We start from the raw sequence: 26,983 nt of genomic DNA, 5'->3' as shown, positions 1-26,983 counted from the left end.
ACATGGTAACAGCAGTGGAAATATCAATGTACAAAATATATCAGTGCCATTGATGGAATCACAGAATGAATGAAAACTCATTAACAGTTCATTCTTACTGCTAAACAGAAGGAGACGACAACTAGAAAGAACGAATGATGACTGCACCTGATTAGGAGTCCCTGTCCCTCCTTCTCCTCCTGCCCCTCTTCCTGCCCACGCTCCTCCTCCTCCACCCACCTGACTATCATTGGGATCAGAAGAAACCCAGCAGTGGGAGTTGCGGAAACACCATTTAAGAACGTAAGAACTAGGAGCAGGAGTAGGCCATTTGGCCCCTCGAGCCTGCTCCGCCATTCAATAAGATCATGGCTGATCGTTTCTTGGACTCAGCTCCACTTACCCACCCGTTCACCATAACCCTTAATTCCCTTACTGGTCAAAATTTATCTATCCTTGCCTTAAAAGCATTCAATGAGGGAGCCTCAACTGGACAGGGAATTCCACAGAGTCACAACCCTTTGTGTGAAGAAGTTCCTCCTCAACTCAGTCCTAAATCTGCTACCCCTTATTTTGAGGCCATGCCCCCTAGTTCTAGTTTCACCCGCTAGTGGAAACAACTTCCCTGCTTCTATCTTATCTATTCCCTTCATAATCTTATATGTTTCTGTAAGATCTCCCCTCATTCTTCTAATTCCAATGAGTATAGCCCCAGTCTACTCAGTCTCTCCTCATAAGCCAACCCTGTTAAAGAGTCAGATGACTACAGCAGAGGAAAGGCCTTCCAGTCCATTGTGACTGCCTAATTATTCTAATCCCGTTTTCCAGCACTCGGTCCATAATAACACAAGAACTTGCAAGTGTAAGTCTTCAATGTTATGAGGGTTTCTGCCTTTACCACCCTTTCAGGCACCCTCTGGGTGAAAAAGTTTTTCCTCACATCCCCTTTAAATCTCCTATCCATTACTTTAAATCTATGTTCTTTAGTCATTAACCTTCCACCAAGGAGAAAAGCTTCTTCCTGTCTACTCTATCAATGCCCCTCAAAATTTTATACACCTCCTCATTTCCCCCCCTCAGTCTCTTCTGCTGCAAGGAAAACAGCCCCAGTCTAACCAATCTCTCTCCATCATGAAAATTCCCCAGCCCAGGCAACATCCTGGTAAATCTCCTCTGCACCCTTTCCGATGCTATCACATCCCTCCTAAAATGTGGTTTCCAGAACTGCACAAAATACTTGCGCTGTGGCCTAACCGTCATTTCATATAGTTCCCAGCATAATCCCGCTGTTTGCACATTCTCCCAGTGTCTGCATGGGTCTGGATTCTCCAGCTTCCTCCCACAGTCCACAGAGCTGTGTAAGTTACGGGGTCAGCCATGGTAAATGTACAGGGTTATGGGGTTGGAGAGTGAGGTGATAAACTTGGATAAGATACCCTTTCAGAAAGTCAGTTCAGACCCGATGAGCTGAATGACCTTCTCCTTAAAAACAAAGAAAATTACGGCACAGGAACAGGCCCTTCAGCTCTCAAAGCCTGCACCCAACATGCTGCACATTTCAACTAAAACCCCCCAGAACACAGAACATTACAGCGCAGTACAGGCCCTTCGGCCCTCGATGTTGCGCTGACCAGTGGAACCAATCTAATGACCCTCTAACCTAAACTATTCCAATGTTATCCACATGCCTATCCACTGACCATTTGAACGCCCTTAAAGTTGGCGAGTCCACAACTGCTGCAGGCAGGGCATTCCATGCCCTTACTACCCTCTGAGTAAAGAACCTACCTCTGACATTCGTCCTATAATTGCCACCCCTTAATTTAAAACTATGCCCCCTCGTGTTAGCCATCACCATCCGAGGTAAAAGGCTCTCACTGTCCACCCTATCCAATCCTTTGATCATCTTGTATGCCTCAATCAGGTCACCTCGTAACCTTCTTCTTGCCAGTGAAAATAACCTCAAGTCCCTCAGCCTTTCCTTCCAGGGACCATATCCCTCTATTCCCATCCTATTCATGTGTTTTCATCATGTCCCTTAAAAGTCACTGTCGTATCTGCTTTCACTATCTCCCCCTGGCAGCGAGTTCCAGGCACCCACTATCCTTTGTAAAAAAACTTGCCTCATACATCTCCTTTAAACCTTGCCCCTCGCACCTTAAACCTGTGCCTCCTAGAATTGACTCTTCCACCCTGGGAAAAAGCTTCTGACTATCCACTCTGTCCATGACCTCATAATTTTGTAGACTTCTATCAGGTCTCCCCTCAACCTCTGTTGTTTCAGTGAGAACAAATCAAGTTTCTCCAACCTCTCCTCATAGCAAATGCCCTCCATATCAGGCAACATCCTGGTAAATCTTTTCTGTACCCTCTCCAAAGCCTCCACATCCTTCTGGTAATTATGACAATCAGAATTGAACACTATATTTCAAATGGGGCCTCACTAAGGTTCTATAAAGCTTGGCAAGTCATGTTGCAGCTTTAAACACAATGCCTTGGCCGTGAAGGCAAGCATGCTGTATGCCTTCTTGACTTCTTGACTTGACCTGTGTACGTGTACACCCAGATCCCTCTGCCTATCAATACTTATAAGGGTTCTCCCATTTAGTGTACATTTCCAATCTGTATTAGACTTTCCAAAATGCACATTTACCTCATATTTGTCCAGATTAAACTCCATCTGCCATCTCTCTGCCTAAGCCTCCAACTGCCCTATATTCTAACTATATCCTCTAACGGTCCTCATTGCTATCCAGAAATCCACCAATCTTCATGTCTTCCACAAACTTATTAATCAAACCAGTTACATTTTCCTCCAAATCATTTATATAGATATTACGAACAGCACTGATCCCTCAGGAATGCCACTAGTCACAGCCCTCCATTCAGAAATACACCCTTCCACTGCTACCTTCTGTGACCAAACCAGTTCTATATCCATTTTGCAGCTCTGATCCCGTGTGACTTCACCTTCTGTACCAGTCTGTTAAGAAGGATCTTCCCCTGTAGGGATTCTAAGTGCATCACCTCACACTTCTCAGGATTGAATTCCAATTGCCACTGATCAGCCCATTGACCAGCCCGTCTATATCCTCCTGTAATCTAAAGCTATCCTCCTCACTATTTATCACCCCACCAAATTTCATATCATCAGCTAACTTAATGATTAACCCTCCTATATTCAAGTCTAAGCCACAAACAGCGATCCCTGCAGGACCCTGCTGGATACAGGTGTCCAGTCTGAAAAACACCTCTCGACCATTACCCTCTGCTTCCTGCCGCTCAGCCAATTCTGAATCCAATTTCCTTGAATCCCATGACCTCTTACCTTCGCTTTCTGTCTCCCATTGGGAACCTTATCAAAGCCTTACTGAAGTCAAAGAAGATGATATCAAATGTATTGTCCTCATCTACACACCCAGTCACCTCTTCGAAAAATTATTGAATCATAGAATTCCCTACAGTGCAGAAGGAGGCCAATCAGCCCATTGAGTCTCCGACAGCACCGACTCTCCGACAGCATCTTATCCAGACCCTGTACCCATAACATTTACTAATGGCTAATCCCCCTAATCTACACATCTTGAAACACTAAGGGGCAATTTTACACAGCCAATTCACCAAATCCACACATCTTTAGATGGTAGGAGGAAACCAGAGCACCTGAAGGAAACCCACATTGACAAGGTGAGAATGTACAAACTCTGCACAGTTACCTGAAGCTGGAATTGAACCTGGGTTCCTGGTGTTGAGGCAGCAGTGCTAACCACTGTGCCACCGTGCTGCCCCTATCAAGTTGGTCAGAGATGACCTCCCTTTAACATGCTGACTATTCCTGATTAATCCCTGCCTTTCCACATGCAGATTAATTCTGTTTCTCAGAATTGCTTCCAATAGTTTCCCCATCATCGAGATTAGATTGATTGGCCTGTAGATTCCTGGTTTATCCTTCCTCCCTTCAATAATGACACCACATTGACTGTCCTCCAGTCCCCTGGAACCCTTCCTGTGGCCAGAGAGGAAATGAACATTATTAGCAGCACCAATGCTATTTCCTCAGTTGCCTCACTCAACAACCTTACGTACATTTCATCCGGCCCTTGAGATTTATCTAATTTCCTCTTTAAGTTCCCCCTTGAATATTCTATACTCCTTTAGAACTTCTGTGTTTTGAGCTCTCGATATCTATCATAAACCTCCCTATTCTCTTTATCCACTATAACATATCCCTCAATATCCAGTGTTTACTGGTTTTATTGATTCCCCCCCATAACACCTTTGTCCTCTTGTACGATCTTAGAACAAATAACAAGGAACAATACAGCACAGGAAACAGACCCTTCTGCCCTCCAAGCCTGCGCTGCTCATGCTTCCAACAAGACCATTCGTTTGTATCCCTCCATTCCCAGACTGTTCATGTGGCTATCCAGATAAGTCTTAAACGATCCCACCGTGTCCATCTCTACCACCTTGCTTGGCAGTACATTCCAGGCTCCCACCACCCTCTGTGTAAAATACATCCCTCTGACATCTGTGTTAAACCTTGCCCCCCCCACCTCACCTCAGACCTGTGACCCCTTGTGTTCGTCACCTCCAACCTGGGAAATGTTTCCCACTGTTCACCCTATCTATGCCCTTCATAATTTTATACACGTCTATCAGGTCGCCCCTCATCTTCCGTCTTTCCAGGGAGAACAACCCCAGTTTACCCAACCTCTCCACATAGCTAAGACCCTCCATGCCAGGGAACATCCTGGTAAACCTTTTCTGTACTCTCTCCAAAGCCTCCATGTCCTTCTGGTAGTGTGGTGACCAGAACTGGACGCAGTATTCCAAACGTGGCCTAACCAACGTTCTATATAGCTGCAACATCATACACCAACTTTTATACTCTATGCTCCGTCCTATAAAGGCAAGCATGCCATTACCTTCTTCACCACCTTCTCCACCTGTGTTGTCACTTTTAAGGATCTGTGAACCTGCACACCCAGGTCCCTGTGTGTCTATACTCCTGATGATTCTGCCATTTATTGTATAGCTCTCCTCTACATTAGTTCTACCAAAATGCATCACTTTGCATTTATCTGGATTAAATTCCATCTGCCATTTCTCTGCCCAATTTTCCAGCTTATCTACATCCTGCTGTACTGTCTGACAATGTTCATCGCTATCTGCAAGTCCAGCCATTTTTGTGTCGTCCGCAAACTTACTGATCACACCAGTTACACCTTCTTCCAAATCATTTATATATATCACAAACAGCAGAGCTCCCAGTACACAGCCCCGTGGAACACCACTAGTAAAAAGTCTGACAACACCAGGTTTTAGTCCAACCTATTTATTTGATAATATTCTCACTAGCTTTCGAGGGGACAGCCTCTTCGTCAGGTGAATGGAGAGTTCTGGCCTCAGACAGAGCATATAAAGCACAGACAGTTTAGAGATTACTGATTAAAATGCGAATCCTTACACCTAACCTGCTGTTCAAGACCTGAAGTGGCTGATAATGTGAGTGGTAGGAGCACTGATCACAGTTTAAAGAGATGTGTATTGTCTCCAGACAATACACATCAGCCTCTGACCTTCGGGTAAGCATTCTCCAAGGCGGCCTTCACGACACACGACAGCGCAGAGTCGCTGAGCAGAGACTGATAGCCAAGTTCCGCACACATGAGGACGGTCTCAACAGGGATCTTGGGTTCATGTTGCACTATCTGTAACCCCCGTGACTTGCCTGGGTTTGCAAAACCTCACTTACTGTACTGTCTGGAGACAATACACATCTCTTTAAACTGTGATCAGTGCTCCTTCCACTCACATTATCAGCCACTTCAGGTCTTGAACAGCAGGTTAGGTGTAAGGATTCGCATTTTAATCAGTAATCTGTAAACTGTCTGTGCTTTATATGCTCTGTCTGAGGCCAGAACTCTCCATTCACCTGACGAAGAGGCTGTCCCCTCGAAAGCTAGTGAGAATATTATCAAATAAATAGGTTGGACTAAAACCTGGTGTTGTCAGACTTTTTACTGTGTTTACGCCAGTCCAACGCCGGCATACCCACATCATGAACACCACTAGTCACAGACCTCCAGCCGGAAAAAGGTCCTTCCACTGCTACCCTCTGTCTTGTATGGTCAAGCCAGTTCTCCACCCATCTAGCTAGCTCTCCTTTTATCCTGCGCACTAACCTGCCATGAGGGACTTGGTCAAACATAAGAACATAAGAACATAAGAAATAGGAGCAGGAGTAGGCCATCTGGCCCTTCGAGCCTGCCCCGCCATTCAATAAGATCATGGCTGATCTGTCGTGGCTCAGTTCCACTTTCCCGCCCTCTCCCCATAACCCTTAATCCCCTCTCTTATCAAAAACCCATCAACCCGCGTCTTAAAAATATTTAGCGAGGCAGCCTCCACCACTTCAACGGGCAGAGAATTCCAGCTTGCAGGTGCAGCAGGTGGTCAGGAAGGCTAATGGGATGCTGGCCTTCATAGCGAGGGGGATTGAATATAAAAGTAGGGAGGTCTTGCTGCGGCTGTATAGGGCATTGGTGAGGCCGCAGCTGGAGTACTGTGTGCAGTTTTGGGCGCCGTACTTACGCAAGGATATTTTGGCCTTGGAGGGAGTGCAGAGGAGGTTTACTAGGCTGATACCGGAGTTGAGGGGGTTGAGCTATGAGGAGAGGCTGAATAAACTAGGCTTGTACTCGTTAGAGTTTAGAAGAATGAGGGGAGATCTCATTGAGACGTATAAGATGATGAATGGGATGGATAGGATAGAGGTGGAGAGACTCTTCCCGCTCAGAAAGGATACGGCCCTTTCCTCGTCAATCTTTTTTGTCACCTCCTCAAAAACTCAACCAAATTTGTGAGGCATGACCTCCATCTTACAAAACCATGTTGTCTATCACTAATGAGATTATTCCATTCTAAATGTGCATAAATCCTATCTCTCAGAATCCTTTCCAAAAATTTCCCTACCACAGACGCCAAGCTCACTGGCCTATAATTACGCGGGTTATCCTTGCTACCCTTCTTAAATAACGGGGCCAGATTTGCTATCCTCCAATCCTCTGGGGCCTCACCTGTGTCCAGTGAAGAGGAAAAGATTTCTGTTAGAGGCCCAGCAGCTCCCGAACCAGTATTGCTACTCCCCCAATTCTTCTAGCCCCTCCTTTATCCCGCCTAAAACACTTATACCCCGGAATATTCAGCTGTCCTTCTTTTAACCAAGTCTCTGTCACTGCAACCACATCCAAATTCCGTGTAAGCATCAAGGCTCTAAGTTTGTCTGTCTTGCCCGTTACTCTCCTTGCATTGAAGCAGATGCACTCCAGACCTCCAGGCCCACTGAGGTCACCCTCCTCCAGAATCTGTTCCTCTTAGACAGCCTTGTCCTGGCCCCCAGCTCGCCCCCAGCCTCTGTGAGAAAATATTTATGAAACACACTCCATCCAGAATTGGAAATCAAGATGAAGACAAAGTTTTAGAGTTCCCGGGGAGGTGAATAACCCACACCAGCGTTTTCCAATGTGGGTGGGTTGCGGGATGTTGAAAAATGGGTCACCAAAAATGACCTCCAAAGATTGCCTGACCTTTATTTCCATTTTCTCTCTGGGTAAATTCTCACTGCCGTATTGTCTGTGACTACATGAGGCAGAACAAAGAGGTCAGTGCATTTGAACCGATTTTCTTTCCCTTTCGAGGAGGCTAATTGTAGACATGGATCCTTTGGTTCCCCACAAGAGAGGGCCAGAGACACCAATCACTGATAAACCGGTTGGTTGGGATCCCACATCGGAATGTGCCCGAGAGCATTAGCTGTTCCTCTGAGTCCCTGACAGGGCACATCAGTCTGAATGTTAGTGATGGATAGAGTGATAGGGCCTCTTGTGAGCAGCTTGCAAAGCAAAAAACTAAAATCAGGAACAAAGCAGTTTAAAGATAATTTCTTGAGTTCTGGTTTTTGCAACCCACGAACACTTCCGTCTAGAAGGACAAGGGCAGCAGATACATGGGAACACCACCATCTGCAAGTTTCCCTCCAAGCCACTCATCACCCTGACTTGGAAATATATCTCCGTTCCTTCACAGTCACTGGGTCAAAATCCTGGAATTCCCTCCCTAACGGTATTGTGGGTCAACCCACAGCACGTGGACTGCAGCGATTCAAGAAGGCAGCTCACCACCACCTCCTCAAGGGCAATTAGGGATGGGCAATAGATGCTGGCCAGCCAGCAATGTCTGTGTCCCAACAAATGAATTTTTAAAAATTATACCAATTCTGCATGAAAAACAGCCACAAGTCCATGAGGTGGTCATCATTCTGGATTAGCATCTCCCAGCAATCTCCAGTGTTGACGAATACTAACATCCACAAGCAAAATAATGCAGATACTGCAGATCTGAAATCAAAACAGAAAATGCTGGAAACACTCAGCAGGTCTGGAGAATCTGTGGAGGGAGAGAGTGGCTTTCTGCACTGTGAGGATCACATAGATCCGATAGTTAACGTTTCGAGTCCATTGACCCTAGTGGAGAACAGCCTTGTTATGTCTGTCTAACCTGACTTATTTAATGGGTCAATTAGTTATTAATTACACAGCTGAAGTAAATGAAAGTTACGCTTACCTACCTTGGAGACAAGGGAAGAAGATTCATCAGCCACTGGAGGCTGAGAAAAGATAGCCCTCACGTCCCAACACTGAATTCCTGACTTTGCACTCAGTGTATGTCACACTCGGGCATCATCTCCTTTGTGTCTCCACTCTCTATCCCAGTGCCTCTTGTTCTGTCTCTCTCTCTCACTCACTGGCTCTCTCACTCTCCCTCTCTCTGTATCTTTCTACCTGTCACTGGCTGCAGTCTAGAACATGTGAATTTCCTGGTGTTTGAAGATGTGAATTTTATTAACTTACAGAAAGCAATCCTGGAGCCAGTTTCACCGATAAGGAAATTCTCGTTGTTTCTGAGCAGCTTTACTCCTTGGACACCAACAAGGCAACAGAGAATGAGATTCACCTAAATCTTCAACGCTCTGTTCCCGACTCCAAGACTGGTGCTAAGATTGATCTAGCTCAGCAACGGTGAGTGCGAGCATGAGATTGAAATCATCCGAAACTCGATTGTTCTAAGGCCGGACTGTGAAGGGATTTGATTATAAGAATGAGTTTTATATCTGAGGCTTTCTCAGACCAGGAGCCACAATGGCCACTTGCCATGGGCGGCACAGTGGTGGGTGGCACAGAGGCACAGTGGTGGGCACTGCTGCCTCGCAGTCCCAGGGACCTGGGTTCAATTCCAGCCTTGGGTCACTGTCTGGGTGGAGTTTGCACATTCTCCCCGTGTCTGTGTGGGTTTCCTCCGGGTGATCCAGTTTCCTCCCACTGTCCAAAGATGGGCAGCAACAAAAACGGAAAACGCCACACTCCAGACAGTGACTCTGTCCCCTCCACACACTCAGACTACACTCCAACTATGTGGGCCAACCGGGGCCAACAACTGACCAATTAATGTTCACTCATCCGAACACTATTTGTACATTCCTGACCTACATAGTGTCTAATCTGACAACCTACCCTGCGTGGGTGGCTGGCTATATTGGGCGTCCAACCCCTAACTGGGCCTCCTGCATCCAATGGGGGCCTCTCCAAAGTGCAATGTCTTCAGATTCCCATCTGTCCCTGACCTTTGTTTCCTGACATCCATTCCCCCCACCCCCAACCCCCACCCCCACCTCCAAACCCCACCCCCCACTTCCAAACCTCACCCCCCCACCCCCAACTCCCCCCACCCCCAACCCCACCTCCAACTCCCACCCCCAACCCCTAACCCCCACCCCCCACCTCCAAACCCCACCCCCAACTCCCCCCACCCCAACCCCACCTCCAACTCCCACACCCCCCCCACCCCCAACTCCCCCCCACCCCCCCACCCCCAACCCTCTACCTATGCCTGGCATCCTGGCTGCAGTGAAATCCTTGGACTCACTGCTGGCTCCTGCAACAAATATTCAGAATCGAATGAATCAGTTAATATCACAAATAGAGAGAAAGAAATATTATTTAGTTGTGATCATTCAGATGAGGTCACTGTCTGCACGGTGAGTGCTGCCTGACTGTGTGGAGTGCTTTTGGAGTTCAAGTGGCAAGTTATAAGGGGGTAAGTCATCATTAAACTTGCTTTCAGGGTGAATTAAATTCGTTCTTTAATTGGGAAGTTAAAAGCTGCACTTCAGTTCGTGCATTCCTGAAACAGGCGACAGCAGGGTCAGTTCTCAGCTTAACTCTGCCTAATTGTACAACTTGTTCAAACCAGTTCCAGGGCACCATCAAAACAGAGGCCAGTGAGCGCTGCCCCGTCCGCACCGTGAGCGCTGCCCCGTCCGCACCGTGAGCGCTGCCCCGTCCGCACCGTGAGCGCTGCCCCGTCCGCACCGTGAGCGCTGCCCCGTCCGCACCGTGAGCGCTGCCCCGTCCGCACCGTGAGCGCTGCCCCGTCCGCACCGTGAGCGCTGCCCCGTCCGCACCGTGAGCGCTGCCCCGTCCGCACCGTGAGCGCTGCCCCGTCCGCACCGTGAGCGCTGCCCCGTCCGCACCGTGAGCGCTGCCCCGTCCGCACCGTGAGCGCTGCCCCGTCCGCACCGTGAGCGCTGCCCCGTCCGCACCGTGAGCGCTGCCCCGTCCGCACCGTGAGCGCTGCCCCGTCCGCACCGTGAGCGCTGCCCCGTCCGCACCGTGAATGTTTTTGGAGTTTGGTGCAAACAGGGAGTTTAGTGGAACAAGCAGCAGACGCCGCAAGGAGAATGCGGATTGGGAAGTTTGGGAGAGTGCGGAGTGGGGAGTTTGGGAGAGTCCGGAGTGGGGAGTTTGGGAGAGTCCGGAGTGAGGAGTTTGGGAGAGTCCGGAGTGAGGAGTTTGGGAGAGTGCGGAGCGTGGAGTTTGGGAGAGTGCGGATTGGGAAGTTTGGGAGAGTGCGGAGCGGGAAGTTTGGGAGAGTGCGGAGCGGGGAGTTTGGGAGAGTCCGGAGCGGGGAGTTTGGGAGAGTGCGGAGCGGGGAGTTTGGGAGAGTGCGGAGCGGGGAGTTTGGGAGAGTGCGGATTGGGAAGTTTGGGAGAGTCCGGAGTGGGGAGTACGGGAGAGTGCGGAGTGGGGAGTTTGGGAGAGTCCGGAGCGGGGAGTTTGGGAGAGTGCGGAGCGGGGAGTTTGGGAGAGTCCGGAGTGGGGAGTTTGGGAGAGTGCGGAGTGGGGAGTTTGGGAGAGTGCGGAGTGGGGAGTTTGGGAGAGTGCGGAGTGGGGAGTTTGGGAGAGTGCGGAGTGGGGAGTTTGGGAGAGTGTGGAGCGGGGAGTTTGGGAGAGTGCGGAGTGGGGAGTTTGGGAGAGTGCGGAGTGGGAGTTTGGGAGAGTGCGGAGCGGGGAGTTTGGGAGAGTGCGGAGCGGGGAGTTTGGGAGAGTGCGGAGTGGGGAGTTTGGGAGAGTGTGAGCGGGGAGTTTGGGAGAGTGCGGAGTGGGGAGTTTGGGAGAGTGCGGAGCGGGGAGTTTGGGAGAGTGCGGAGCGGGGAGTTTGGGAGAGTGCGGAGTGGGGAGTTTGGGAGAGTGCGGAGTGGGGAGTTTGGGAGAGTGTGGAGCGGGGAGTTTGGGAGAGTGCGGAGCGGGGAGTTTGGGAGAGTGCGGAGCGGGGAGTTTGGGAGAGTGCGGAGCGGGGAGTTTGGGAGAGTCCGGAGTGGGGAGTTTGGGAGAGTCCGGAGCGGGGAGTTTGGGAGAGTGCGGAGCGGGGAGTTTGGGAGAGTGCGGAGCGGGGAGTTTGGGAGAGTGCGGAGCGGGGAGTTTGGGAGAGTCCGGAGCGGGGAGTTTGGGAGAGTGTGGAGCGGGGAGTTTGGGAGAGTCCGGAGCGTGGAGTTTGGGAGAGTGCGGAGCGGGGAGTTTGGGAGAGTGCGGAGCGGGGAGTTTGGGAGAGTCCGGAGCGGGAGTTTGGGAGAGTGCGGAGCGGGGAGTTTGGGAGAGTGCGGAGCGGGGAGTTTGGGAGAGTGCGGAGTGGGGAGTTTGGGAGAGTGCGGAGCGGGGAGTTTGGGAGAGTGCGGAGTGGGGAGTTTGGGAGAGTGCGGAGTGGGGAGTTTGGGAGAGTGCGGAGCGGGGAGTTTGGGAGAGTGCGGAGCGGGGAGTTTGGGAGAGTGCGGAGCGGGGAGTTTGGGAGAGTCCGGAGTGGGGAGTTTGGGAGAGTGTGGAGCGGGGAGTTTGGGAGAGTGTGGAGCGGGGAGTTTGGGAGAGTGCGGAGCGGGGAGTTTGGGAGAGTGCGGAGTGGGGAGTTTGGGAGAGTGCGGAGTGGGGAGTTTGGGAGAGTGTGGAGCGGGGAGTTTGGGAGAGTGTGGAGCGGGGAGTTTGGGAGAGTGCGGAGCGGGGAGTTTGGGAGAGTGCGGAGTGGGGAGTTTGGGAGAGTGCGGAGCGGGGAGTTTGGGAGAGTGCGGAGCGGGGAGTTTGGGAGAGTGCGGAGCGGGGAGTTTGGGAGAGTGCGGAGCGGGGAGTTTGGGAGAGTGCGGAGTGGGGAGTTTGGGAGAGTGCGGAGCGGGGAGTTTGGGAGAGTGCGGAGCGGGGAGTTTGGGAGAGTGCGGAGCGGGGAGTTTGGGAGAGTGCGGAGTGGGGAGTTTGGGAGAGTGCGGAGTGGGGAGTTTGGGAGAGTGCGGAGCGGGGAGTTTGGGAGAGTGCGGAGTGGGGAGTTTGGGAGAGTGCGGAGCGGGGAGTTTGGGAGAGTGCGGAGCGGGGAGTTTGGGAGAGTGCGGATTGGGAAGTTTGGGAGAGTGCGGAGCGGGGAGTTTGGGAGAGTCCGGAGCGGGGAGTTTGGGAGAGTGCGGATTGGGAAGTTTGGGAGAGTGCGGAGCGGGGAGTTTGGGAGAGTCCGGAGCGGGGAGTTTGGGAGAGTCCGGAGCGGGGAGTTTGGGAGAGTGCGGAGCGGGAAGTTTGGGAGAGTGCGGAGTGGGGAGTTTGGGAGAGTCCGGAGCGGGGAGTTTGGGAGAGTGCGGAGCGGGAAGTTTGGGAGAGTGCGGAGTGGGGAGTTTGGGAGAGTCCGGAGCGGGGAGTTTGGGAGAGTGCGGATTGGGAAGTTTGGGAGAGTGCGGAGTGGGGAGTTTGGGAGAGTCCGGAGCGGGGAGTTTGGGAGAGTGCGGAGTGGGGAGTTTGGGAGAGTGTGGAGCGGGGAGTTTGGGAGAGTGTGGAGCGGGGAGTTTGGGAGAGTGCGGAGCGGGGAGTTTGGGAGAGTCCGGAGCGGGGAGTTTGGGAGAGTGCGGATTGGGAAGTTTGGGAGAGTCCGGAGCGGGAAGTTTGGGAGAGTGCGGATTGGGAAGTTTGGGAGAGTGCGGAGTGGGGAGTTTGGGAGAGTCCGGATTGGGAAGTTTGGGAGAGTGCGGAGTGGGGAGTTTGGGAGAGTCCGGATTGGGAAGTTTGGGAGAGTGCGGAGTGGGGAGTTTGGGAGAGTGCGGAGCGGGAAGTTTGGGAGAGTGCGGAGCGGGGAGTTTGGGAGAGTCCGGATTGGGAAGTTTGGGAGAGTGCGGAGTGGGGAGTTTGGGAGAGTCCGGATTGGGAAGTTTGGGAGAGTGCGGAGTGGGGAGTTTGGGAGAGTGCGGAGCGGGAAGTTTGGGAGAGTGCGGAGCGGGGAGTTTGGGAGAGTCCGGAGCGGGGAGTTTGGGAGAGTGTGGAGCGGGGAGTTTGGGAGAGTGCGGAGCGGGGAGTTTGGGAGAGTGTGGAGTGGGGAGTTTGGGAGAGTCCGGAGCGGGGAGTTTGGGAGAGTGTGGAGCGGGGAGTTTGGGAGAGTGTGGAGCGGGGAGTTTGGGAGAGTGTGGAGCGGGGAGTTTGGGAGAGTGCGGAGCGGGGAGTTTGGGAGAGTGTGGAGCGGGGAGTTTGGGAGAGTGCGGAGCGGGAAGTTTGGGAGAGTCCGGAGCGGGGAGTTTGGGAGAGTGTGGAGCGGGGAGTTTGGGAGAGTGCGGAGCGGGGAGTTTGGGAGAGTGCGGAGTGGGGAGTTTGGGAGAGTCCGGAGCGGGGAGTTTGGGAGAGTGTGGAGCGGGGAGTTTGGGAGAGTCCGGAGCGGGGAGTTTGGGAGAGTCCGGAGCGGGGAGTTTGGGAGAGTGCGGAGCGGGGAGTTTGGGAGAGTGCGGAGTGGGGAGTTTGGGAGAGTCCGGAGCGGGGAGTTTGGGAGAGTGTGGAGCGGGGAGTTTGGGAGAGTGCGGAGCGGGAAGTTTGGGAGAGTCCGGAGCGGGGAGTTTGGGAGAGTGTGGAGCGGGGAGTTTGGGAGAGTGCGGAGCGGGAAGTTTGGGAGAGTGCGGAGTGGGGAGTTTGGGAGAGTGCGGAGTGGGGAGTTTGGGAGAGTCCGGAGCGGGGAGTTTGGGAGAGTGCGGAGTGGGGAGTTTGGGAGAGTCCGGAGCGGGGAGTTTGGGAGAGTGCGGAGTGGGGAGTTTGGGAGAGTCCGGAGTGGGGAGTACGGGAGAGTGCGGAGTGGGGAGTTTGGGAGAGTGCGGAGCGGGAAGTTTGGGAGAGTGCGGAGTGGGGAGTTTGGGAGAGTCCGGAGCGGGGAGTTTGGGAGAGTGCGGAGTGGGGAGTTTGGGAGAGTGCGGATTGGGAAGTTTGGGAGAGTCCGGAGTGGGGAGTACGGGAGAGTGCGGAGCGGGGAGTTTGGGAGAGTGCGGAGTGGGAAGTTTGGGAGAGTCCGGATTGGGAAGTTTGGGAGAGTGCGGATTGGGAAGTTTGGGAGAGTGCGGAGTGGGGAGTTTGGGAGAGTGCGGATTGGGAAGTTTGGGAGAGTGTGGAGCGGGGAGTTTGGGAGAGTGCGGAGCGGGGAGTTTGGGAGAGTGCGGAGCGGGGAGTTTGGGAGAGTGCGGAGTGGGGAGTTTGGGAGAGTGCGGAGCGGGGAGTTTGGGAGAGTGCGGATTGGGAAGTTTGGGAGAGTGCGGAGTGGGGAGTTTGGGAGAGTGCGGAGCGGGAAGTTTGGGAGAGTGCGGAGCGGGGAGTTTGGGAGAGTGCGGAGCGGGGAGTTTGGGAGAGTGTGGAGCGGGGAGTTTGGGAGAGTGTGGAGTGGGGAGTTTGGGAGAGTCCGGAGCGGGGAGTTTGGGAGAGTGTGGAGCGGGGAGTTTGGGAGAGTGCGGAGCGGGAAGTTTGGGAGAGTCCGGAGCGGGGAGTTTGGGAGAGTGTGGAGCGGGGAGTTTGGGAGAGTCCGGAGCGGGAAGTTTGGGAGAGTGTGGAGCGGGGAGTTTGGGAGAGTGTGGAGTGGGGAGTTTGGGAGAGTCCGGAGCGGGGAGTTTGGGAGAGTGTGGAGCGGGGAGTTTGGGAGAGTGCGGAGCGGGAAGTTTGGGAGAGTCCGGAGCGGGGAGTTTGGGAGAGTGTGGAGCGGGGAGTTTGGGAGAGTCCGGAGCGGGAAGTTTGGGAGAGTGCGGAGCGGGGAGTTTGGGAGAGTGTGGAGCGGGGAGTTTGGGAGAGTCCGGAGCGGGGAGTTTGGGAGAGTGCGGAGCGGGGAGTTTGGGAGAGTGCGGAGCGGGGAGTTTGGGAGAGTGCGGAGCGGGGAGTTTGGGAGAGTGCGGAGAGGGGAGTTTGGGAGAGTGCGGAGCGGGGAGTTTGGGAGAGTGCGGAGCGGGGAGTTTGGGAGAGTGCGGAGTGGGGAGTTTGGGAGAGTCCGGAGCGGGGAGTTTGGGAGAGTCCGGAGTGGGGAGTTTGGGAGAGTGCGGAGCGGGGAGTTTGGGAGAGTGCGGAGCGGGGAGTTTGGGAGAGTGCGGAGCGGGGAGTTTGGGAGAGTGCGGAGCGGGGAGTTTGGGAGAGTGTGGAGCGGGGAGTTTGGGAGAGTGCGGAGTGGGGAGTTTGGGAGAGTGCGGAGCGGGGAGTTTGGGAGAGTGCGGAGCGGGGAGTTTGGGAGAGTGCGGAGTGGGGAGTTTGGGAGAGTCCGGAGCGGGGAGTTTGGGAGAGTGCGGAGCGGGGAGTTTGGGAGAGTGTGGAGCGGGGAGTTTGGGAGAGTGCGGAGTGGGGAGTTTGGGAGAGTGCGGAGTGGGGAGTTTGGGAGAGTCCGGAGCGGGGAGTTTGGGAGAGTGCGGAGCGGGGAGTTTGGGAGAGTGTGGAGCGGGGAGTTTGGGAGAGTGCGGAGCGGGGAGTTTGGGAGAGTGCGGAGCGGGGAGTTTGGGAGAGTGCGGAGTGGGGAGTTTGGGAGAGTGCGGAGCGGGGAGTTTGGGAGAGTGCGGAGCGGGGAGTTTGGGAGAGTGCGGAGCGGGGAGTTTGGGAGAGTCCGGAGCGGGGAGTTTGGGAGAGTGCGGAGCGGGGAGTTTGGGAGAGTGCGGAGCGGGGAGTTTGGGAGAGTGCGGAGCGGGGAGTTTGGGAGAGTGCGGAGCGGGGAGTTTGGGAGAGTGTGGAGCGGGGAGTTTGGGAGAGTGCGGAGCGGGGAGTTTGGGAGAGTCCGGAGCGGGGAGTTTGGGAGAGTGCGGAGCGGGGAGTTTGGGAGAGTGCGGAGCGGGGAGTTTGGGAGAGTGCGGAGTGGGGAGTTTGGGAGAGTGTGGAGTGGGGAGTTTGGGAGAGTGCGGAGTGGGGAGTTTGGGAGAGTGCGGAGCGGGGAGTTTGGGAGAGTGCGGAGCGGGGAGTTTGGGAGAGTCCGGAGCGGGGAGTTTGGGAGAGTGCGGAGCGGGGAGTTTGGGAGAGTGCGGAGCGTGGAGTTTGGGAGAGTCCGGAGCGGGGAGTTTGGGAGAGTCCGGAGCGGGGAGTTTGGGAGAGTCCGGAGCGGGGAGTTTGGGAGAGTGTGGAGCGGGGAGTTTGGGAGAGTGTGGAGTGGGGAGTTTGGGAGAGTCCGGAGCGGGGAGTTTGGGAGAGTGCGGAGCGGGGAGTTTGGGAGAGTGTGGAGCGGGGAGTTTGGGAGAGTGTGGAGCGGGGAGTTTGGGAGAGTGTGGAGTAGAACATAGAACATAGAACATAGAACATTACAGCGCAGAACAGGCCCTTCGGCCCACGATGTTGCGCCGACCAGTTACATAAAACAATGACCCACTAGCCTATACCAATCCCTTTTCGTCCATAAACCTATCCAGAGATCTCTTAAACGCCCCCAAACTAGACGCATCTACAACTGCAGCAGGCAGGGCATTCCAATCCCTCACCACCCGCTGGGTAAAGAACCTACCCCTGACATCCGTCCTGTAGCTACCCCCCCTTAATTTAAAGTCATGCCCCCTCGTGCTAGCTTTCTCCATCCGAGGAAAAAGGCTATCACTATCCACCCTATCTAAACCTCTAATCATCTTATATGTTTCAATAAGATCCCCTCTTAGCCGCCTTCTTCCCAACGAAAACAACCCTAGATCCCTCAGTCTCTCCTCATAGGACCTCCCCACCATACCAGGCAACATCCTAGTAAACCTCCTCTGCACCCTCTCCAACGCCTCCACATCCTTCTTGTAATGCGGGGACCAGAACTGCACACAGTACTCCAAGTGCGGCCGCACTAGAGTAGTGTACAGTTGCAACATTACACTGCGACTCCTAAATTCAATCCCCCTACCAATAAACGCCAAGACACCGTACGCCTTCTTGACAACCTTATCTACTTGATTCCCAACTTTCAGGGATCTATGTACACACACACCTAGATCCCTCTGTTCATCCAGTGGGGAGTTTGGGAGAGTCCGGAGCGGGGAGTTTGGGAGAGTCCGGAGCGGGGAGTTTGGGAGAGTGCGGAGCGGGGAGTTTGGGAGAGTGTGGAGCGGGGAGTTTGGGAGAGTGTGGAGTGGGGAGTTTGGGAGAGTCCGGAGCGGGGAGTTTGGGAGAGTCCGGAGTGGGGAGTTTGGGAGAGTGCGGAGCGGGGAGTTTGGGAGAGTGCGGAGTGGGGAGTTTGGGAGAGTGTGGAGTGGGGAGTTTGGGAGAGTGTGGAGCGGGGAGTTTGGGAGAGTGCGGAGTGGGGAGTTTGGGAGAGTGTGGAGCGGGGAGTTTGGGAGAGTGTGGAGCGGGGAGTTTGGGAGAGTGTGGAGCGGGGAGTTTGGGAGAGTCCGGAGCGGGGAGTTTGGGAGAGTCCGGAGCGGGGAGTTTGGGAGAGTCCGGAGTGGGGAGTTTGGGAGAGTGTGGAGCGGGGAGTTTGGGAGAGTCCGGAGTGGGGAGTTTGGGAGAGTCCGGAGTGGGGAGTTTGGGAGAGTCCGGAGTGGGGAGTTTGGGAGAGTCCGGATTGGGAAGTACGGGAGAGTCCGGATTGGGGAGTTTGGGAGAGTCCGGAGTGGGGAGTTTGGGAGAGTGTGGAGCGGGGAGTTTGGGAGAGTCCGGAGTGGGGAGTTTGGGAGAGTCCGGAGTGGGGAGTTTGGGAGAGTCCGGAGTGGGGAGTTTGGGAGAGTGCGGAGCGGGGAGTTTGGGAGAGTCCGGATTGGGGAGTTTGGGATTTTCTTGATTCTCTGAATCTGCCGGTGAGTTTGTGAAAAAAAACTTAAAGGTGACATCACAGGAGGACTGTGATTTGATTGGATGACAGGGGCTGTGGTAAATTAGAAAATCCATTGAAATTGTGTTCAGTCTGAGGAAATAAGGGGATAGAGAATAAAAAAATTAAATCCAAAATTAAAAACTAATTAAATAAAATCGAGATGGAGGGTGATGTGATTTTTTCTATGATGTGGGAGCTGGTGGATTCCGCTGATTCCCAGTCAGTGTGTCCATAGGAAGTGTTGGTTACTTGAGGAATTCCGGCTCCGAGTGGGTGAGCTGGATTCTGAGCTTCGGACACTGCGACACATCAGGGAGGGGGAGAGATTCCTGGAGCCTGTGTTCCAGGAGGCAGTCACACCCCCTTAGATTAAATACCTTGAATTTGGCCAGTAGTCAGGGACAGGAGGGTGTGGCAGCGAGTGAGGCACGCAGACGGATCCAGGAGGTAGGGTCACAGGAGCCTCAGTCACAGAAACATACAATCCCTTCAGTGCAAAAGGAGGCCATTCAGCCCATCGAGTTTGCACCAACAACAATCCCACCCAGCCTCTATCCCCAACCCCACATATCAACCCTACTGGTCCCTCTGAAATTAAGAGGCAATTTAACACGGCCAATCATCCTAACCCGGACTTCTTTGGACTGTGGGAGGAAACCAGAGCACCCGGAGGAAACCCACGCAGACACGGGGAGAGAGTCCCATTGGAACAGATCCCCCTTCCCCAATAGCAGTGCCAATGTCCCATGAATTCAAATCTATTCCTCCCAAACCAAGTCACACATTTACCTCCTTAATCTTAATAACCCTGTGCCAATTAGCTTGATTCTTATAGAACATAGAACATAGAACATTACAGCGAGGAACAGGCCCTTCGGCCCACAATGTTGCGCCGACCAGTCTTATTTTTAAAAAAAAACATTGACCCACTAATCTAAACCAATCCCTTTTCGTCCATAAACCTATCCACCAATCTCTTAAACGCCCCCAAACTAGGCGCATTTACAACTGCAGCAGGCAGGGCATTCCAGTCCCTCACCACCCTCTGGGTAAAGAACCTGCCCCTGACATCCATCCTATAACTACCCCCCCTTAATTTAAAGCCATGCCCCCTCGTGCTAGCTTTCTCCATCCGAGGAAACAGGCTATCACCATCCACCCTATCTAAACCTCTAATCATCTTATATGTTTCTATAAGATCCCCTCTTAGCCGCCTTCTTTCCAGTGAAAACAACCCCAAATCCCTCAGTCTCTCCTCATAGGACCTCCCCTGCATACCAGGCAACATCCTGGTAAACCTCCTCTGCACCCTCTCCAAAGCCTCCACATCCTTCCTGTAATGTGGGGACCAGAACTGCACACAGTACTCCAAGTGCGGCCGCACCAGAGTTGTGTACAGTTGCAACATGACGCTGCGACTCCTAAATTCAATCCCCCTACCAATAAACGCCAAGACACCGTACACCTTCTTAACAACCTTATCTACTTGATTCCCAACTTTCAGGGATCTATGTACACATACACCTAGATCCCTCTGCTCCTCCACTCTATTCAAAGTCCTCCCGTTAGCCCTATACTCAACACATCTGTTATTCCTACCAAAATGGATTACCTCACACTTCTCCGCATTAAACTCCATCCGCCACCTCGCGGCCCAGCTCTGCAACCTGTCCAAGTCACCCTGCAAACTTCGACACCCTTCCTCACAATCTACCACACCTCCGACTTTGGTGTCATCAGCAAACTTACTAATCCACCCAACTATACCCTCATCCAGATCATTAATAAAGATTACAAACAGCAGTGGCCCCAAAACAGATCCCTGAGGCACACCACTCGTAACCGAACTCCATGATGAATAATTACCATCAACTACCACCCTCTGTCTCCTATCTGCTAACCAATTCCTGATCCAAGTACCTAAATTACCACCAATCCCATACATCTGCATTTTCTGCAGAAGCCTACCATGGTGAACCTTATCAAACGCCTTACTAAAATCCATATGTACCACGTCTACTGCCTTACCCCTATCCACCTCTTTGGTCACCTTCTCAAAGAATTCAATAAGGTTAGTAAGGCACGACCTTCCCGCTACAAAACCATGCTGACTATCTCTAATCAATTCATTACTCTCCAAATAACTATAAATCCTCTCCCTAATAATTCTTTCTAAAACCTTGCCCACTACAGAAGTAAGACTCACTGGTCTATAATTCCCAGGGAAGTCTCTGTTCCCCTTCTTAAACAATGGGACAACATTCGCTGTCCTCCAATCTTCCGGTACTATACCAGAGACCAACGACGACCTGAAGATCAGAACCAGTGGCTCTGCAATCACCTCTCTTGCCTCCCATAGAATCCTAGGGTAAATCCCGTCTGGACCAGGGGACTTATCTATTTTCAACCCTTCTAGAATATCCAACACATCCTCTGTATCAACTGCAATACTTTCTATTTTACACCCCTTCACCCCAGTGACCTCCTCAGCTACATTCATATCGTCCTGCGTGAACACCGAAGAGAAATAATGGTTCAATGCCTCTCCAATCTCTTCCGGTTCCACACACAACTTCCCCCTACTGTCTGTAACTGGCCTTAATCTTGCCCTAACCAACCTTCTGTTCTTGACATACCTATAGAATGCCTCAGGATTCTCCTTAATCCTATCAGCCAAAGTCATCTCATGCCCTCTTCTAGCCCTTCTTAACTCCCTCTTCAACTCCCTCCTAGCCAATCTAAAGCTTTCTACTGCACTACCCGAGCCCTCAAGCCTCATCCGAACATAAGCCTCCTTCTTCTTCCTAACCAACAAATCAACTTTTTTTGTGCACCACGGTTCCCTAGCCCTACCAATTCCTCCTTGCCTGACAGGGACATACCTATCACAGACCCGCAGTAGCTGCTCCTTGAAAAAACTCCACATTTCAGACGTTCCTAGTCCCTGTGATCTCCTAGTCCAACCAATGCTTCCTAATTCTCTCCTAATGGCCTCATAATTACCCTTCCCCCAGCTAAAACTACTGACCCGAGGTTCATGCCTATCCCTTTCCATCACTAAGGTGAACGTAACCGAATTGTGGTCACTATCACCAAAATGCACACCAACTTCCAAGTCTAGCACCTGGTCTGGCTCATTTCCCAGCACCAAGTCCAATATAGCCTCACCTCTAGTCGGCCTATCTACATATTGAGTCAAAAAACCTTCCTGCACACTTTGAACAAAAACTGACCCCTCTAACGAGCTAGAGCTATAGCAATTCCAATCAATGTTAGTAAAGTTAAAGTCCCCCATAACAATTACCCTATTACTTTCACTCCTAACCAGGATCGTCTCTGCAATCCTTTCCTCAACCTCTCTAGAACTTTTTGGAGGTCTATAAAAGACTCCCAACAGGGTGACCTCTCCTCTCCTATTTCTAATTTCTGCCCATACTACCTCAACAGACAAGTCCTCATTAAACTTCCTCTCTGAGACTGTGATATAGTCCTTGACCAATAATGCTACTCCACCCCCCCTTCTACCTCCTTCTCTACTCCGACTAAAGCACTTGTACCCCGGCACCTGCAACATCCATTCCTGACCCTGCTCTACCCACGTCTCTGAAATGGCCACAACATCAAAGTCCCAGGTACTGGTCCACGCTGCAAGTTCATCCACTTTATTGCGAATACTCCTCGCGTTAAAGTATATACATTTCAAACCTCGCTCCGCCCCACCCCCACAATGCCGTGCATTGCAGTCCCCATCTATGCCCCCCTCACTTTCACCCCCTCTACCCAGGATCCCACCCCCCCTCTGAATCAGTTTAAACCACTCAGCATAGCCTTCACAAATTTACCCCCCAGGATATTTGTTCCCCTCTGGTTCAGATGTATACCATCACTCTTATAGAGATCCCACCTTCCCCAGAATGAGCCCCAATTGCTCAAGTAATTAAATTATCGATGAAAACTCCACACAGACAGTGACCTGAGCTGAGAATTGAACCTGGGTCCCTGGCTCTGTGAGGCAGCAGTGCTAACCACTGCACCACCAAGGTGCTCCAAGGTCTCTGAACTTGTCCAAAAGGTTCTTGCTGTCTGTGTGAACGGAAACAGGGACTGCAGGGAGGATGAGCAAACTGACCGCAGCACCATGGTACAAGGAGCTGCTCAAGTGAGTGGAGAAGAAAGAAATGTATTTGTACTTGGGGATAGTATAGTTGGAGGCACAGACTCTGTTTTCAGGATCGAAAATCCTGAAGGTTGTGGCGCTTGGGTTTAGGATATCTCATCTGGGCAGCAGAGGAACTTGGAATGGAAGGGTAAAAACCCAGTTGTCATGGTCCACGTAGGTACCAATGACACACAGAACAGGAACAAAGGTTCAGCTAAGGGAGTATGAACAGCTCAGAGCTAAATTAAAAAGCAGAGCCAAAAAGATAATAATCAAGCTAATTGGCACAGGGTCAATAAGATTAAGGGTGTAAATGTGTGGTTTGGTTTGGGAGGAATGGGTTTGAATTCCTCGGACATTGGCACCAGTATTGGGGAAGAGGGGATCTGTTCTGATGGGACGGCCTTCATCCGAATCGTGCTGGGACCAGAGTCCTGGTGAATTGTATAATTAGCTTCTACAAGTATATTAAAAGCAAAAGGATAATAAGGGATAAAATTGGTCCTATTGAAGATCAGAGTGGTCAGCTTTGTATGGAACCAAAAGAAACGGGGAAGATATTAAATGGGTTTTTTGCATCTCTATTTACTAAGGAAACTGGCATGGAGTCTACGGAAATAAGGCAAACAAGTAGGAAGGTCATGGAACCTATACAGATTAAAGGAGAGGAGGTGCTTGCTGTCTTGAGGCAAATCAGAGTAGATAAATCCCCAGGACCGGACAGGGTATTCCCTCTGACCTTGAAGGAGACTAGTGTTGAAACTACAGGGGCCCTGGCAGATTTATTTAACATGTCGGTATCCACAGGTGAGGTGCTGGATGATTGGAGGATAGCTCATGTTGTTCCGTTGTTTAAAAAAGGCTCAAAAAGCAATCTGGGAAATTAGAGGCCAGTAAGTTTGACATCAGGAGTAGGTAAATTATGGGAAGGAGAACTAAGAAATAGGATCTACAAATACTTGGATGAACAGGGACTTATTAGGGAGAGTCAACATAGCTTTGTGCATGGTAGGTCATGTTTGATCAATCTATTTTCGAGAGGTTACCAGAAAAGTGGATGAAGGGAAGGCAGTGGATGTTGTCTACGTGGACTTCAGTAAGGCCTTTGATAAGGTCCCTCATGGGAGGTTAGTTAGGAAGGTTCAGTCACTAGGTATACATGGAGAGGTAGTAAATTGGATTAGACATTGGCTCAATGGAAGAAGCCAGAGAGTGGTAATGGAGGATTGCTTCTCTGAGTGGTGTGCCACAGAGATCAAAGCTGGGTCCATTGTTGTTTGTCATCTATATCAATGATCTGAATGATAATGTGGTAAATTGGATCAGCAAATTTGCTGATGATACAAAGATTGGAGGTGTAGTGGACACTGAGGAAGGTTTTCAAAGCTTGCAGAAGGATTTGGACCAACTAGAAAAATGGGCTGAAAAATGGCAAATTGAGTTTAAGGCAGACAAGTGTGAGGTATTGCACTTTGGAAGGACAAACCAAAGTAGAACGTACAGGGTAAATGGTAGGACTCTGAAGAGTGAAAAACTGAAGAGTTCAGTTGAACAGAGGGATCTGGGAATACAGGTACAGAATTCCCTAAAAGTGGCGTCACAGTAGATAGGGCCGTAAAGAGTGCTTTTGATACATTGTCCTTTATAAACCAAAGTATTGAGTATAAAAGTTGGAATGTTATGGTAAGGTTATATAAGGCATTGGTGAGGCCGAATTTAGAGTATTGTGTACAGTTTTGGTCACCTCGTTACAGGAAGGATGTAAATAAGGTTGAAAGAGTGCAGAGAAGGTTCACAAGGATGTTGCCGGGACTTGAGAAGCTGAGTTACAGAGAGAGGTTGAATAGGTTAGGACTTTATTCCCTGGAGCGTACAAGAATGAGGGGAGATTTGATAGAGGCGTATAAGATTTTGATGGGTATAGATAGAGTGAATGCAAGCAGCTTTTTCCACTGAGGCTAGGGGAGAGAAAAAACCAGAGGGCATGGGTTCAGGGTGAAAGGAGAAAAGTTTAAAGGGAATATTGAGGGGGGGATTCTTCACGCAGAGAGTGGAGGGAGAGTGGAATGAGCTGCCGGATGAAATGGTAAATGCAGGGTCACGTTTAACATTTAAGAAAAACTTGGACAGATATATAGAACATAGGACATAGAACATTCCAGCGCGGTACAGGCCCTTCGGCCCTCGATGTTGCGCCGACCAGTGGAACCAATCTAATGACCCTCTAACCTAAACTATCCCAATGTTATCCATATGCCTATCCACTGACCATTTGAACGCCCTTAAAGTTGGCGAGTCCACAACTGCTGCAGGCAGGGCATTCCATGCCCTTACTACCCTCTGAGTAAAGAACCTACCTCTGACATCCGTCCTATAATTACCACCTCTTAATTTAAAGCTATGTCCCCTTGTGTTAGCCATCACCATCCGAGGAAAAAGGCTCTCACTGTCCACCCTATCTAACCCTCTGACCATCTTGTATGCCTCAATTAGGTCACCTCATAACCTTCTTCTCTCCAATGAAAATAACCTCAAGTCCCTCAGCCTTTCCTCATAAGACCTTCCCACCATACCAGGCAACATCCTGGTAAACCTCCTCTGCACCCTTTCCAATGCCTCCACAACTTTCTTATAATGCGGAGACCAGAACTGTACGCAATACTCCAAGTGAGGCCGCACCAGAGTTTTGTACAGTTGTAACATGACCTCATGGCTCCAAAATTCAATCCCTCTACCAGTAAAAGCTAACACACCGTACGCCTTCTTAACAACCTTATCAACCTGAGTGCCAACATGGATGAGAGGGGTGTGGAGGGATATGGTCCAGGTGCAGGTCAGTGGGACTAGGCAGAAAAATGGTTTGGCACAGCGGAGAAGAGCCAAAAGGCTTGTTTCTGTGTTGTAGTGTTCTGTGATTCTAGGGCTGTAGACAGAGCTTTAAACTAAATAGTTGGGGGGGGAGGGAAGCTCAGTTGTAGGGGAAATTAGAAAATCAAAGTGTTTTGATTTTCCTACCAAAGGAGAAGGTAGAAGCGCAGGTTAATGATAAAGACTTTCAACCAGTTAAAGGAGCCGAGGGCTCAGGAGAGGTTAGTAACGTTTCCAGACCACACAATAGAACAGAGAGTATAGAAGGTGGCAGGAATCTAACCTCAGGCAAAACAAAAATGGTATGAGAAGGGAGATGGCCCATGCAGGACTGAGGATGTTGTACCTAATCACGATTAATGCACAGAACAAGGTAAATCAGCTTGTTGCGCACATTGAAATGTTGTGGGCATCAGAGAGAGATGGCTGCAAGGGGATCAGGGCTAGGATTTAAATATCCAAAGATATGCGTCCTATCAAAAGGACAGGCAGATGGGAAAGGAGGTGGGGTTGCATTGTTAGTAAGGAATGAAATTAAATCAATAGTGGCACAGTGGTTAGCACTGCTGCCTCACAGTGCTGGGGACCTGGGTTCGATACCTGGCTTGGTAACTGTCTGTGTGGAGTTTGCACATTCTCCTCGTGTCTGCATGGGTTTCTTCCCAATGTTCCAGTTTCCTCCCACAGTCCAAAGATGTGCGGGTTAGGTTGATTGGCCATGCTAAAATTGCCCCTTAGTGTCCTGGGATGTGTAGGTTAGAGGGATTAGCATGGGGGTAGGGCCTGGGTGGGATTGTAGTCAGTACAGGCTCAATGGGCCAAATGGCCTCTTTCTGCACTGTAGGGTTCTATGATTCTCTGATAGCAAGAAGCAATATAGGACCAGAAGGCATAGATTCTCAATGGGTAGAGTTGATGAATTGCAAAGGTAAAATCCCTGATGTGAGCTATGTACAGACCCCCCAGCAATAATCAGGATGTGGGACAGAAAATAAATCAGGAGAGAGAAGAGGCATTTAATAAAGGAAATATTACCGTCATCATGGGGGACTTCAATATGCAGGTGGACTGGGAAAGCAGGTAGGTAGGGATGGATCCCAAGAAAAGGAATTTGTGGAGTGTCTAAGAGATGGTTTTTTGGAGCAGTTTGTGACAAAGCCCACTAGGGAACAGGCAATTCTGGATTGGGTGATGTGTAATGATACAGAATTGATTCGGGAACTTAAAAGGAAGGAACCCTGAGGGAGCGGTGAGCACAATATGATAGAATTTACCCTGCAGTTTGAGAGGGAGAAGCTGGAATCAGATGTAACAGTATTATAATTAAATAAAGGGAATTACAAAGACATGAGGGAGGAGCTGGTTAGAGTTGATTGGAAAGGGAGTCGGGAAGACTGTGGAACAGCAATGGCAGGAGTTTTTGGGGGTTATTCGAGAGGCACAACAGAAATTCATCCCAAGGAGGGGGAAACACGCTGAGGGGAGGGCGAGGCATCCATGGCTGAGGAGGGAAGTCAAGGACATCATAAAAACAAAAGAAAAATCAAACAAAGTGGTGAGGAT

At 51.2% G+C, this 26,983-nt stretch overlaps 1 protein-coding gene across 1 annotated transcript in view; it reads left to right on the top strand.

Moving 5' to 3' along the window:
• Positions 1-26,983, top strand: part of endou (endonuclease, polyU-specific) — a 75,581-nt gene that overhangs the window by 10,824 nt on the left and 37,774 nt on the right. Inside the window, exon 4 of the mRNA XM_080214708.1 lies at positions 8,897-9,062. Coding sequence (XP_080070834.1) covers positions 8,897-9,062 — 166 coding nt within the window. The remainder of the gene's footprint in view (positions 1-8,896; positions 9,063-26,983) is intronic.

This window comes from Carcharhinus amblyrhynchos, chromosome 29 (assembly GCF_965287045.1).
Source record: "Carcharhinus amblyrhynchos chromosome 29, sCarAmb.v2.hapA, whole genome shotgun sequence".
NCBI classification, from domain to species: domain Eukaryota; kingdom Metazoa; phylum Chordata; class Chondrichthyes; order Carcharhiniformes; family Carcharhinidae; genus Carcharhinus; species Carcharhinus amblyrhynchos.
The sequence above is the reverse complement of the archived record's forward strand: the minus strand, read 5'-3'. Positions and strand labels throughout refer to the sequence as shown.